This window comes from Pteropus medius, unplaced genomic scaffold (assembly GCF_902729225.1).
Source record: "Pteropus medius unplaced genomic scaffold, Ma_sr-lr_union100, whole genome shotgun sequence".
Taxonomy (NCBI): Eukaryota; Metazoa; Chordata; class Mammalia; order Chiroptera; family Pteropodidae; genus Pteropus; species Pteropus medius.
This window is the reverse complement of record NW_024351730.1, coordinates 35426103-35440017: the sequence shown is the minus strand read 5'-3', so window position 1 is coordinate 35440017 and position 13915 is coordinate 35426103. Positions and strand designations below refer to the sequence as shown.

General features: G+C 32.6%; 1 protein-coding gene across 2 annotated transcripts in view; it reads right to left on the bottom strand.

Moving 5' to 3' along the window:
* Positions 1 to 13915, bottom strand: part of CCSER1 (coiled-coil serine rich protein 1) — a 1118997-nt gene that overhangs the window by 703142 nt on the left and 401940 nt on the right. For both annotated transcript variants that reach the window (XM_039845718.1, XM_039845719.1), the window contains exon 6: positions 13288 to 13495. In XM_039845718.1, the coding sequence (XP_039701652.1) occupies positions 13288 to 13495 (208 nt within the window). The remainder of the gene's footprint in view (positions 1 to 13287; positions 13496 to 13915) is intronic.

Here is a 13915-nt window from a genome sequence, read left to right as displayed (position 1 = left end):
AAAAAATAAAATCCTCACAGAAGTTTATAATCATGAAAACAGCTGTTAAACTACCATGAACAGCAATAGGAATAGTGGTATTAAAGAAAATAACTCTCATTATAATAAGATAAGTTCTCTTAATTAAAACTAAACGCTTGCTTATTATCCTATGAACAAGAATTCAGTTTGGGGGGAAGCATGATGAGCTGAGAGACCGTGGATGTCTAAAGCACTGGTGGAAAAATATCATGGAAAAAAACATTTCTCTTGGGCTGTAATTTAAAATGAAAAGTCTGTGTGGGGTGGGGAGGGTGGGAGGGGAAGGAGGTGGAGAGTATTGGGAAATTATAAGTCCTGTGTGAGGAGATATGAGATTTAAAGTAAAGTCCAGGTCACTCCTGTTCTGTTTCGTCAAACAAACCAAGAATTTCCATAAGGTAGTAAAAAGGTATGAAATGTCCTAGGGCTAAGATAAAAGACGGGAAGACTAGGATCATTAAAAGGTAACCTAGTCCTTGTTTCACCACTCAAAGGGAGAAAGATCCAAGATCCGTGAAACAAAGGTGAAAGTCAGAGACAAAAAGCAGACAGGTATAGTAAGTTAAGTGAATCTAGTGCAGAATAGCAGTAAGAATATAGAGATACCAAGAAATGACTCAGAAGTTAATACTGTGAATGCAGACATATGCCCTGGGGTGCCTATTAGGAGCATCTCATTATTTTTTTAAAGGTTGTATGGATCCTTAATGGGGTCAAATCTAATCTGACAGGAAGGAAGCAAACACATGACAACTATACATTTAGGGTATTTGCTTTTGGACCTATTTTTAAGTCTTTCCAACCCTTTCTTTCAATCCCAATACATGCAAACACATATACTCAACAACCTCTGACACACATAGGTATTTGTGCACATGCATACACACGCACAGGCGCACACACACACACACACACACACACACACACACACCTGACATCCTGGTATCACCTCCATTCTCTAATATTGCAATAATCCCCAAAACACACTTGAACTACTACATTGTGTGACTATGTTTCAGCAACAAATTCCTATATTTGCTGTATGCACAGAGATATAGATGTTGTCTGCTGGATTTTTGCTCTTAAAATCAATGCCAGCAGTTTCTTGGCCTGTGGTCCACAAAATTATATGTATCCATAGTAATATTAAGTGCTTTTCTGCCTACTATTTATTACTAAAAAAATTTTTTGTTTCTAAAGTTTTCTTGAGGAAAAAATATAGGTTTAGTAGAGGTATTAACCAATTTGCCAGTAGGATGAATAATCTTGATATCAATCTAGTAAAGAGAAATTTTCAGAAGAAACAATTCAAGAATATTTACAGGTTGCAACACTCTCTCCAGTGGCAGTTAAATTTGACATATTTCTAGCCAAGGATATTTCTAAAGTCATTAAATAAAATCTTTTTTTCAAGAATGTGTAGTAAATGAAGAAGGCTTATGACATTAGAAAATCGGTCTTAGGTTTCAGCCTCAGGTTTCAAAAACAATAGAGGTATCTTGGAATGGAGGACTCTAATGAGATACTAAATTAGACCACATCTTATCGATAACCATGTATTCAAACTATGGTAGATAGTTAAGAGTTAAATGAAACAGAGCAATAATGCTGACTGTGAGCTATTCATAAAGCCCTAAATAAAAAAATAAATATCATAATATAATTAAGATAGCGCTGAATAATAATTAAATTTCATCTTAGATTACATAATTAAGATAATATTTTAAACAAAGTACCACCTTAAGAGAAAGCAAAATTGTTTGGGAGAAGATGTAGATGAATTAAAATTATATGTACGTTGGCTGAAAACAGAAGCTAAGAAAATCACTTCAATAACATAGAATTTCTTTCAAGAAAATCAGACTTTTACTTCAGCAAACATTAGGGGAGAGAAGGGATTTAATATTTATTTAGACCTTTCCATTACCAGATACAATTTAAATGCAATCTTCATGATAAAATTTATAAGAATTTTTATCTTCTTACTATACATGAGAAAACCTAATATTCATCAAAGAAGTTGAATAAACTTGAATAAGATGACATTGCTAAATTGTTGTAGATCTGAGATTTGAATTCACGTATTGACCTAATGAAATATCCATTATTTTTATTTCACCTAGTGGTCGGTCCGCAGACTTTGTGATAATAATGATAACTAGTATATATTGACCATTTGCTATGTGTCCAACACTGCTCCAGGCATTTTAAGCATACTGACATGTTTAACGTTCTCAACAAACCTAAATGATATATTAATATTATTATCTTCTGAGTTTAACTTGCTTGGGTTCATTCAGCTAGTAAGTAAAGAGATGGGATTCAGACTATGTATTCTGGCTCCTAGAACTAATGCTCTTAACTACACAGTGCCTTCTCATGATGCTTTAACCACCTCTCTCTGGAAGAGTATGAAATGACAGGTCTAGGACGAAAACCACATCTGGCCTGCTGACTGTTTTTGCGCATGTTTGACGGGAGTCCAGCGCTGCTCATTTATTTATGTCATAAAACTGCTTTCTTATCACGACTTGGTTGAGTTGTTGAAATATAGGCTATAAGACCGCAACTTTATGGAAAAAGTCTGCTGATCTCTAATGAAGATCATGGATAATAAAACAATGACTATTTATTTTTGTGGTAAGTGAATGAAATCTTTCATGATAATTCATTGTTCTTTTTAAACTTCTCATCTCTCCTTACTCTGTTCAGAAGCCCACCTAACCAAGAGAACAAGACAAATACAATTGACCCTTGACAGCATGGTTTTGAACACCATGGGTCCACTAATATGCAAATTTTTTTCCAATAAATACACTGAGTCAGCCCTTCGTATTTCTAGGTTTTGTATCCACAGATTCAATCAACTGCAGATTGAAAACAGTATTTTCCATCTGTGGTTGGGAGTCTGTAGATGCAGAGGGCAAACTGTATGCATTGTTCTATGCCATTTTATATAAGGGACTTGAGCACCCACAGATTTGAGTATACATGGGGGTCCTAGAACCAACCACCCACAGATAGCGAGTGATGACAATAGTTAAGCTTTTAAGGAGTCAAAAGTTCTATGTGGATTTTAGACTGTTGCAGGTTGGTGCCCTAACTCCTGCATTGTTCGAGGGTCCACTGTAGATCTATAGATTTTCACATGTGTTTGTTATAAATACAATTTGAGTCATTTTGTTTTTATTACTAACTAGTCCTCTCTATACAGTCCACTTTCATATTAAAAAATAGTAACAGAAAATAATCTATTTAAAACTACATTTGAAATAGTAAATACCCATATTTCTATTAGTAAATTTACAATAAAATAAAGTCAATGATTTTCTCAAATTTCCATTTTCATCAAGGTTAAAATAAAATAGTTAAATCATAACTGTCCTCCATCTAAATGAGTTACTAGATGCTAAAACACTTTTCCTCATTTGAAAACATGTGAATACTTTAAGGTTTATATCACTCCTAAGCAAAGATATTATGCATTCTAAATTTGTACCACCATCTTTTATATACCTGGTGATTAAAATTAGCCATTTTCACTATAGTTAAAACTGCTTTGATTCTGATCTTTAGACAAAAACAAAACACAATTCCAGTAAAAATGTGTCTCAGAGGAAGACAATTGCAGGCTTTCCACGGTACCACGTGCTGGAGTGACTCTGCTCTCTCATCCACTCTCCCACCAGAAGTGCTGAACACTAAAGTATCCCCTGGAGATCCTCTAGAGCGCCATCTGCTGTATATATGCTATGTTGCAGCCTGACGTTCTCGATGCCAGATTTAGTCCACCGAATTACATAATAGTATGTGAGTTGTATTACAACCAAGGCATTAACGCTGGATTCATGAAGAAAATTGAAAGTTAGACATGCATCCACATTTAGTGATTATTTAATTATTGAATGTGATTATAACAAAAATAACAGCATTCAGATACAATGAGAATGGCATTTATTGTCAATACTGTGGGTTGCAACTTTTTTTTTCTTATATATAAGCAATAAAATAATACACGTGACTAGCAGATAATGTAAGTATACATACTAGGAAAGAATTCTCTGGCACACACTTTCACAGTGATATTATTCCATTTTTATTTCTAAATCAAATTAGTATTGGAAGATACATTGATAGCAAAGAAGTAGCCAAAATATAGGCAAAGATCTCTTTTACAGACAAAGAGATACTGAGGAAAACAAAATATTCTTTGTGGGACATGATGATAGAGACTGTAAGGCATTCGATTGCATGACTATACTATACCCTGCTGAGAGAGTAATTTAGTACATACTTTAGAAAAACTTTGATAATATGCAGTAGTTTTGAACATGCATTTACCTAGTAATTCCACTGTGGAAGAGATCAGATTTCCATGGAGAGATTAAGCACCTTGCCCCAAATCACATGCACCTAGTGAGAACTGAAATTCAAATTTGAGCAGTCTGTTCTAGTATAAACTACTGTAATGTGATCACTATGCTGAATTGTCTTGGCAGTATAAGTAATAACCTTAAGTAACATAAATGCTTAAAAAAATAATAATACCTCAATATGGAGGTTACTCTCATGTAAAATGAACCTTTGGTTATCATTCTTAATTAACCTAATAAAATCTATAATCTCCTTCTAAAATTAAAACATGTTTTTCTTTAAAAGATATTTAAAAAATTCCTTCAGGACATGTATTATTAATTTTTATATCCCTAAAATGCATAGATCGATGCCTTGTAAAGAAATGAATCAATAATATGACAACTGAGAATCACCTGGAAATGGTTACTATTTCTATTCTAGGCTTTGATTTGTAAATTAACATTTCGACTAGGTTGTTTTACATATCGAAATGCAGAAAGTCTAGATAATATGCATTTGTACTTAATCAACGGATAACTGCATATCATTTCTTTTGTTATCATGCTTAACTTCTCAGCACCACTCCTTAAACTGGCTTTCTTGAATCAAGTTTTTCTCTTGGCTTCTTGACACTATGCTCTTAGCTTTCTTCCCATCTTATTGGACACTCTTTTTTTCTTGATTTTCTGATTATTAAACCTTGGAGGTTAGTACCCTGGTTTTAGATGCAAGTTTTCTCTTTTGTGGCTTTAAACAGAATCTATACCATCATGAATACTCAGCTCTGATCTTTCTGGGTTTGCAGACACATTAATTCAAATTTCTATTTGACACATACACTTGCATGTCTAAATAGGCATCTCAACTGTAACCTGGACAAAACAGAACTCTTGTTTTCCTTTTGCCTCACGTAAGCTGTTGCTTTCCTAGTCTTTCCAGTCTCAGAAAATGGCAATAGCATCTGCCCATTACTCAAACTACAACTCTCAGTTAACCTTTCTTTTCTTCTTTCTGTCGCTACCCAATTCCGATTCACCAGCGAGCACTGTCAGCATTACTTGCAAAACACATTGCATACCTTTTCCTTTTTCTCTCAAATGCTACCACCATAGTTTTCTACTTGGAAAAAAAACCGTTCTTATATTTAGACTGTAAACAGGAAATTCAATTAATATGTAGTAGCTCTTTTGCCAAGGAATTGTCAGGTCAAATGTGCTGCCACAACTTAAAGCCCAGAAAAATATAAAAGGCAACAGTATTTCTACTTTTAGTTTCAGCTAGTATAGCCTTTATTAACAAATACCGATATTGAATTATTATTCAATAAATACAACACTTTGTCCTATTAAAGAATACTTATTGGTATATTTCCAAGTATTTAAGAAATCTCAAATATTTTCCACCTAGCTAAACACAGTCAGTAATCACACAAACAAGATCATTGCCGTAGCTCATGTTCATGGGTGCTCACCCAACACTCCCACTGTGATAACCTGTCATACACATATATTACTCATATCCCTATGAGACAGTAATATTGTCTGTGATAAAATAGAGACTCAAACATCTTAATTTGTAGCTCTATTAAGTGACAGAAGTGAGAATCACACCTAGATCTTGATGATTCCAAACACTTGCATTTTTTACAATCCTAATATACCTCGTCCAGTGGGACTCTGAGTGAAATGAGGCTGGGGTTTCATGAAGAATTTTTCTCTAAGCTCTCCCAGAGGACTACTGAAAGTTAAGGTCGCTTACAGAGCAAAAGAGTCATGGAATTACACTTCACTCCCCTTCATAATTATTTTCCAGATTAAGTTTTATTGCCTCACAAAAAGCCAGGCCTTATGTAGGCAGAATATTCTTATTCAGAAATCTATCCATTCTCAGTGAATCTGAGACCACAAGTTTCTTCAGGGAGTTACAACGGGATCCATTGCTGTGTATGAAGACAGAGTTACATTGTTAACATTTTTTTTTAACTTATGTTATTCTAAAAATGAGAAAAAAATAAACTCTAATAACAATTTGGAAGAATTCACAATAGTGCCTTAACTCACTCTGCATGATAAATGGGTGCAGTTTATACATAGGCTTCCCAAAGGAAGAACAGAAATTCCACAAAATGACACCACTGACAGTGATGCTATCAGTTATGTGATGACATTCTATGTCTTGTCAGATTAAGTGTATAATTTGATGAGCTTTATTAAAAATGTAAACCTATGCAACAACTACATCAATCCAGATATAAATAGTTTTATGACCTTAGAACTTTATTTAGTATATGTAGAGCTATTTGGAAAGAGGAAAAGTAATGCTGCAGAATACTTAGTTCAGTCAGACAAAAAGTACCTTTAGTTGAAGGTTTTAGGGTATGCTTCACAAATCCTCTCAGCCAAACTTTTAAAATTGTAAAAGCTTAAATGGTTGTCCATCAGCGATATCAACTTAAAAAAAGGGCTGATCAGGAAGAGATTTGTGGCTGTGACTCTTGCCTAATGGAGTGAATCCTTAATAAGGTTCACAAGAGATTCAAAAAGAATTTAGAATAGTATATATATTTACAGAAACAGCTGGTAGTTTGAACTTAAAGGGGAAGGAGTAAAAAATGAAAAGAAGCCTTTGGATATCAATGTCTACAAGAACAAATAAGGATGGGAAAACTATTCGGCTGCAACCATGAGCTAAATTTATAAGAAAAGAAAGAATGACTAGGAGGGTAGAACCAAAAGTACAGAGGAAGGAACTAAAAGGCATGGAGAATTATTCTCAGGCTTTAGGTCCTAATCAAGAAACTGCTAACCTATGCTTTAGTTCAGTCTTCACATGGAGAAGTGTATTTGAGTCACTGTACTTAAGCCTCATCTATAAGTGCACATGCTTTATGCGATGAAATTATGTCCTTTCAGCTGATACGGTATATGGAACAATACTTTGAGTGGCCTTGGGAAGGAGCAAGTGTACTTCGCACTGTGATACATCATTGGGGGCCAGAAGGTGGAATGTGGTAGCCAGCCTCCAGGAAGGGCTATTATGTTCTCCACCTCCTAGGAACCAGATCTTCGTATAGTGCCTTCCCACACTGAATCAAGGTTGTTGTGGCGATGCATAAACTTTGCAAAAGTGATCCTTCAAACTTACTAAATTAACTTATTCCTATTAGGTTTATTATTAACTTTTTCATGGATTCCTTAGAGATATCTATATAAACAAACATGTTACCTGCTGATAGAGGTAGTTTTACCTTTCCTTTCCAAAATTTATGTTTTTTATGATTGTTCTTGACATTTCTAGCTAGGACCTTCAGCCAATACTCTTTAAAAGTGATGAGATTGGACATTCTTGCCTTGTTAATAATATCAGGAAGAAGCTTCAGTTTTACACAATTAAGTATAAACATTGGCCATAGGAATAGAAGTTTTCTCTAGAGTAGTGTGTTTAGTTTAGTCTGTTGTTTTTTTTTACCATAAAATGATGTTAATTTTTTTTCAAATGTGTTTTCTTCAACTACTAACACTATCATGTAAATATTTTTCTTTTAGTTTACTAAGATGCTAAATTGGTTTTTGAATGCTAAACATTGTACTCCTGCGATATGTATATATTGATGAATTTTATTTACTATTTTTTAAAAGACATTTGCATCTATATTTATAATAGAATTTTTTCTGTAATTTCCTTTTACTCAAAAAATTTTGACCGATTTTTATAATAGGCTTATGCTGGCCACATCAAATAAGCTGAGAAACATACTGTGTTTCTCTATTTCCTGATTTATTTTGCATAATATTAGTCTTAAGTTTTCCTTAGATATTTTATAGAACTTTTTTTATTAAAAATTACTGGGGTGACATTAACAAAATCAATTAAGTTTCAAGTGTATCATTCAAAAGTAAGTTGCATATATTTTGCATTATGTGTTCACCACCCAGAATTAGATATCCTTCCAAATATTAGACCCCTTTTATCCCTATATACTTTCCCTCTCTCCCTCTTCGCTCTGGTCACCACTAATCTATTGTCTGTGCATTTGAAAGAATTTACCAGTGAAACCTCCTAGGCTTAGATTTTTCTTTATGGGAATTTTTTTTTTATTTATTTAATAATAAAATATATTTCTTTAATAGAAATTGATTTAATTTCTTCTTTTGTCACTTTGGAAAGTTGTATTTTTCAAGGGATTTGTGCTTTGCCTTTCATCTATATCATCATATTTATTGCCATACTGCTGTTTATAATATCTCCTTATTATCCTTTTAATGTCTTTAAGATTTGTAGTGATTATTCTTCCCTCAATCCACTGCTGATATTTATTGCTAATATTAGTAATCTGAATTTGAGTCCTTATTTTTTCTGTAATCTTTTTGGTACACTTTTTAAAAATCAATTACAGTGCTTTCTTACCTTAAGCTTAAACTTTTAAAGCTATAGATTTCCCTCCAAGCATGTTTTCGACACGAATATTCCACAAATTTTGATTTATTGTACTATTATTTTAATTATTTCCTTTAAAACATTTTAAATTTTCCAATAAGGTTTCTAAATTAATCCACGAAATATATAGAAGTTTGTTTAATTTCCAGATATATCTGTTTTTCTAGTTATTTTATCATTCTTGATCCCTGATTTAATTCCATTGTCCTAAAAAAACATATTCCATAGATGTCTACCTTTCAAATTTATTGAGACATTTTTTAAAGATTCAGCACATACTTTCTCTTAGTGATGTTTCTTCCACATGCACTTGAAAAGAATGTAAAATTCTGTTGTTAACTGTAGAATTCTATAAATGTCAGTTAGGTTAAAGAAGTTGATAATGGTGTTCAAAGCTTTTGGAACTTTTCTGGTTTTGTTTAGTTGTTATATCAATTACTGAGAGAAAGGAGTTAAAATATTTAACTATGTGAATTTGTTTATTTTATTTAATTTGTCAGATTTCAGATTTTGCATCATGTATTTACAAGTTTCATAAATAGGCCGTCCGCATGTATAATTGTTCTGTCTTCTTGATGATCTGACTCTTTCATCATTATGAAATATAGCTTTTTAATTCTGGTAGTGTGTCATATCTTTACAGCTATCTGATATGAGCATAGCCACTCTAGTTTTCTTGCATTTGCAGCTTTCATAGTATATCTTTTTTCCAATTATTACTTTAAACATATTTTTTGTGCAAGCAAAAACAGACAAACATAAAGCAGGTAGCAGAAACTTGAATGTTGTTATTTTCAAAAGATAGGATTAAAAAGAAGTCTAATAATTAAATTGTTATCTACTTCTACATAGATAATTGCTTGCTCTTGGTAAATTTCCTTACTTTATGACTCTCCGCTGTTGCTGTTGCTTTTTCTTTCTGTAATTATCTATTGCTGAAGTTTCTATTCTATAGGCTTTTAACATGTTTTTGAAGTATGTGGATAGGAAAATGTCAGTTATAAATTTATTATTACAGTTCTTGGAATCATTTATTGAAATATGCTAAAAAAAAGTCATTTAAAAAATTTCTATCAAGCAATGACGAAGGATAAGGTTCAAAATACTCAAAATTCTGTCATATGTTTGTGAATTATAGTTAAAAATAAACATTTTTTAAAAAGCAGCTCACTCTGAAAATGATCCTTGAATATTTTCAATTATTTTTTACAGATAATAATAAAATTATCTCTAGGTTGTTGAGAAGAGAAAAATAAAAATTAGTGAAAGCTCTTTAATCAATGGCAAATGCAAATATTTATATCAACCATATGGTGTGGACAAAAAGGGGCTCTGTAATAAATCTAACTGAAAGTAACCTCACAGGGGAATCTGATAATAAATTCTTAACTGGACAGGTCATAGTGGGCAGTCTCACCCCAGGCCTATAACTTCTTTACGAAAAAGTTTTTAAGCAAGCCTTGTCTATCATTCTTGTGCATCTGGGTTAACATACCTTTGAAATGCCAGAGTGATCCTCTTTTGTGGACCCCTAGAAGGCATAACCACCCTCAAGGGAGCACTGACAGTTAACTATCCTGTACCTTGCTTTCCCTCACCTTCATGTAATTTTCCTTACATTCCCTCCTTGATTCCAAACGTTTAAAAGAAACAGCAAAACTGTCATTTCCCCAAGCATTTTAGGTCTTGCTTCCCAGCATGTCATCAGTTGGGCTCAAATAAATTCTCATAAAATTTTCTACAGGTTTGAACATTTCTTACATCAACAATGGGCTTGTAATTATACTGATTCTCAAATAAATAGTTCTCTGATTTTCATTAATCTAGTTACATTGTTAAAATAGATTCACCTCATTACATCAACATGTTTTGATTTAACGTTTATAGAACTTTTCAAATATCTCATGATTAAGGAAATTTGCTAGGTATATTCTCAGCATTCATTTGTTAAATATAAATTATAAAAGACATGGGTGCTCAGGAGAGGGGAGATTATAAGCAACACTGGATAAAATACTCTTATTAGCTGTTATCTTACCAGAAACTACACTACTAATCAGACCTGAAATCTCTTCCCTGTAGCCTTCTTGGTCATTTTCCATATAGTACAAACAAATTTTTAAAAGAGTGATTAAAAGAGTACTAAAAAAACAAACAAGCAAGCAAACAAAAACAAACAAACAAACAAAAAACACCTAAATATAACAGAAACTATCTCTGGAATCATGTAAAAAAATTAACAAAAGAAGAAAATTTTACATAATTCTCCTTTGCTATCATCACTTCTTTTATCACTAACACTAAGAATAAAGTGACAGTAGCATTTCTAAGGTCCCAAAGTCAGTTTAATATTTTGTTTTGTTTTTGTGTTTTTAAGTAAAGGAGTTGATGTTTGGGATTGTTGGGAATATGCATGTGTGTCTTAATAATAGCAACTGATCTTCAAAGAAGGGGGACAAAATTAGGAGTGTGAGATTCCAGTCAGATTATTCATACTTGACCCACCTCAAAATTAAAATCTAAAATGTCAACTGAGCACCATTAAGGAAAATGTCAAATAAGAGCAATTTCTAGTATGATATATTAAACTCATTACTTTCTTTAATCTTAAAAATCAAATAATGGATCTTCTGCAGTTAATAATAATCTGTGTACGAAAGTCAGACTACGATATATCATAAAAATAAGTTCATAAGAACAAAAACAATATTAAAAAGGTATTGTTAGTCTGAAATGAATAGTTGGTAATTAAATATAGCAAATAAATGTTAATTGCCATTTGAAAATGTCTGGTTGAGAAAACATTTCAATAAATTATTTTCTTTAAAGGCATCTATTATAACAGTTGTTACTGCTAACCATATAATAATATTACTTTTCTTGTTGACCATAAAGAATAAGATCTCCTGCTCTCTGAACAAGCTTTAACAGATGTAATTATTGCTCATTATACATCAGCTTTAAAAATCGATTCTCTTCAGTTTCTTCAAAAACTTTTTAATGAAGAAACAGATGGAAGTATACAGACAATCTCAATATATTCTGAACATTGACTCTATAGTGAATATCACTGAGTATCTTTAAATTACAAAATTAAGTACCCCAAGAAAGCCTCCTGGCTCTTCCTGTTAGTTCTTCTATTTCCCTTTGCTTGTATTAATTTTTTTTTAAATCCAGGCCAAAGAGAGAGGTAGAAACCTGAGTATTGAATGTTACTGACTTTAAGATTAATATCTTTTAATATAACAGCTGTTATTAAGTTTGCCTTGTTGAAAGAAGTTCAGGTGGCATGTTAAGCCAAAGGTCAGGGAGATTCCACAAATGCAGGAAAACACTTATGTTATCAATGTAGAGACAATATTCTTATAGTGGTATGTTAGTAAATATTAACAAACCAAAAATTAAAAGCCCTAATTTATTTTGTTTGCCAATTTCTGTGGCATAATACTACCTCAGCAACATAAACTGATGTAAGATGTAAAGATCTTTTCCAGTTTCTGTTTTAATAGCTGATAAAAACACATGAGTGGATGCCCCCAATAGTCTATAGCAATCCTTTCTCTTAAAGATCTTTTTCTCTTCCTGATTCTACTCTGGCCTCTAGTGGTAGCTGCTAGCATTATTATTATTATTATTATTATTATTATCATGAAAGTGTTAGAAAAGCAAATATCAGTGATCATCATTGTAAGATTAAGCATAACACTACTCATTCTTAATAGTTACATTTTTCTGTTCTCATACTATTTATTAATATCCCCTACCAATAAACAAATCAAATGAACGATAATAGAAAATAAAATGTCACTGAATTTTGAGTCAGAAATCCCAGACTATTATCCTGAATTTTAATGTATACACTGTTTAAAGAAATTCCTTGAAGAAAATAACTGTTATAATTATAAAAATAAAACTATAATAAATCTAAAAAATAACTGATTCTTGAGCATAAAGGTGAAGAATTCATTATATATTTTCCTGACTAGCTCATTATCTAAATGACCATAGGCTGTGGTAGGGCAATGTATTCAATAGGAAAAATCAACCAAACATTCAGATTAGACTTTAGTGGACTGATTTTATTAGGACGAAATGACTAAACTACTTTTATTGTATCATATAAATAAAGCCTCAGTATCTTTAAAGTGAAGTTCATATCTCTCAATAGCTTTATAATAACAAATAAACATAGCAGCCGATGACTTTTTTTCTTTACCTGATTTTTCCTAGGTTTGGTGTCAATTATTCTTTCTCGATTTCTTCATAAAATATTAGAATTTTAGAGCCGAAGAGTATCTTATAAACCAGAACTCCAAATCCTTCATTTAACATATGAGAAAAGCTAAGCTCCTAGAATATACCTGACCCCTGCCCAGTGTCATGCAGTTAATTAGTGACAGAAGCAAGGACTAACCATTTCTACAGACTTCTCTATCAACACTGAAAGACATTAATCTTAGAGTAAACCATTACCTCTTGCAGAACTCTCTTCATCTTTAACAATAACGTCTTAACAGCCGTGCAGTCCTGCAACATCAGTCTGAATGGTAGAGAATCTATGCCTCCATTTTCTTCCAAACCTTGCAGAGGCCAATCTGCAGATGGACTGCTGGGAATTCTGTTTATATGGGAACACCTGGCTTCCTGATCAATGTCTTTTGTTAATTTCAGGGAAAGGTTCCTAATAAAAAAAAAAAATAATAAACAAAATTACAATGTAGTATATTCAGAGCAGTATTTTCAAAGTTGTTGATCAATGTCAGTAGTAAGCTAGAAAATATTTTCTTGTCATCTTCACATTTGCTTATATTAGTTTTTGAGAATTTGAGATTTCTCGTGAAGATTATGAAATGAGTCAATTGTATATTTGGTGGTGTGAAACTGAATAAAGGAAACCTCCTTTAAAATGAAGTCAGAGAGGCCAGAGTTTTCACACACTACCCTGTGAGGTCAATTACACATCAGAAGAAGCATCAAGTACAGACCCCAACAGGAAGAGGTACCTTGCATTACCAACAAGAAGTGTCTCTATTACTTCCGTAGGAGGAAGATTTCTTCCTGTTAGCAACAAGCCCAGCCAATGGGAACTCTCACAACTCAG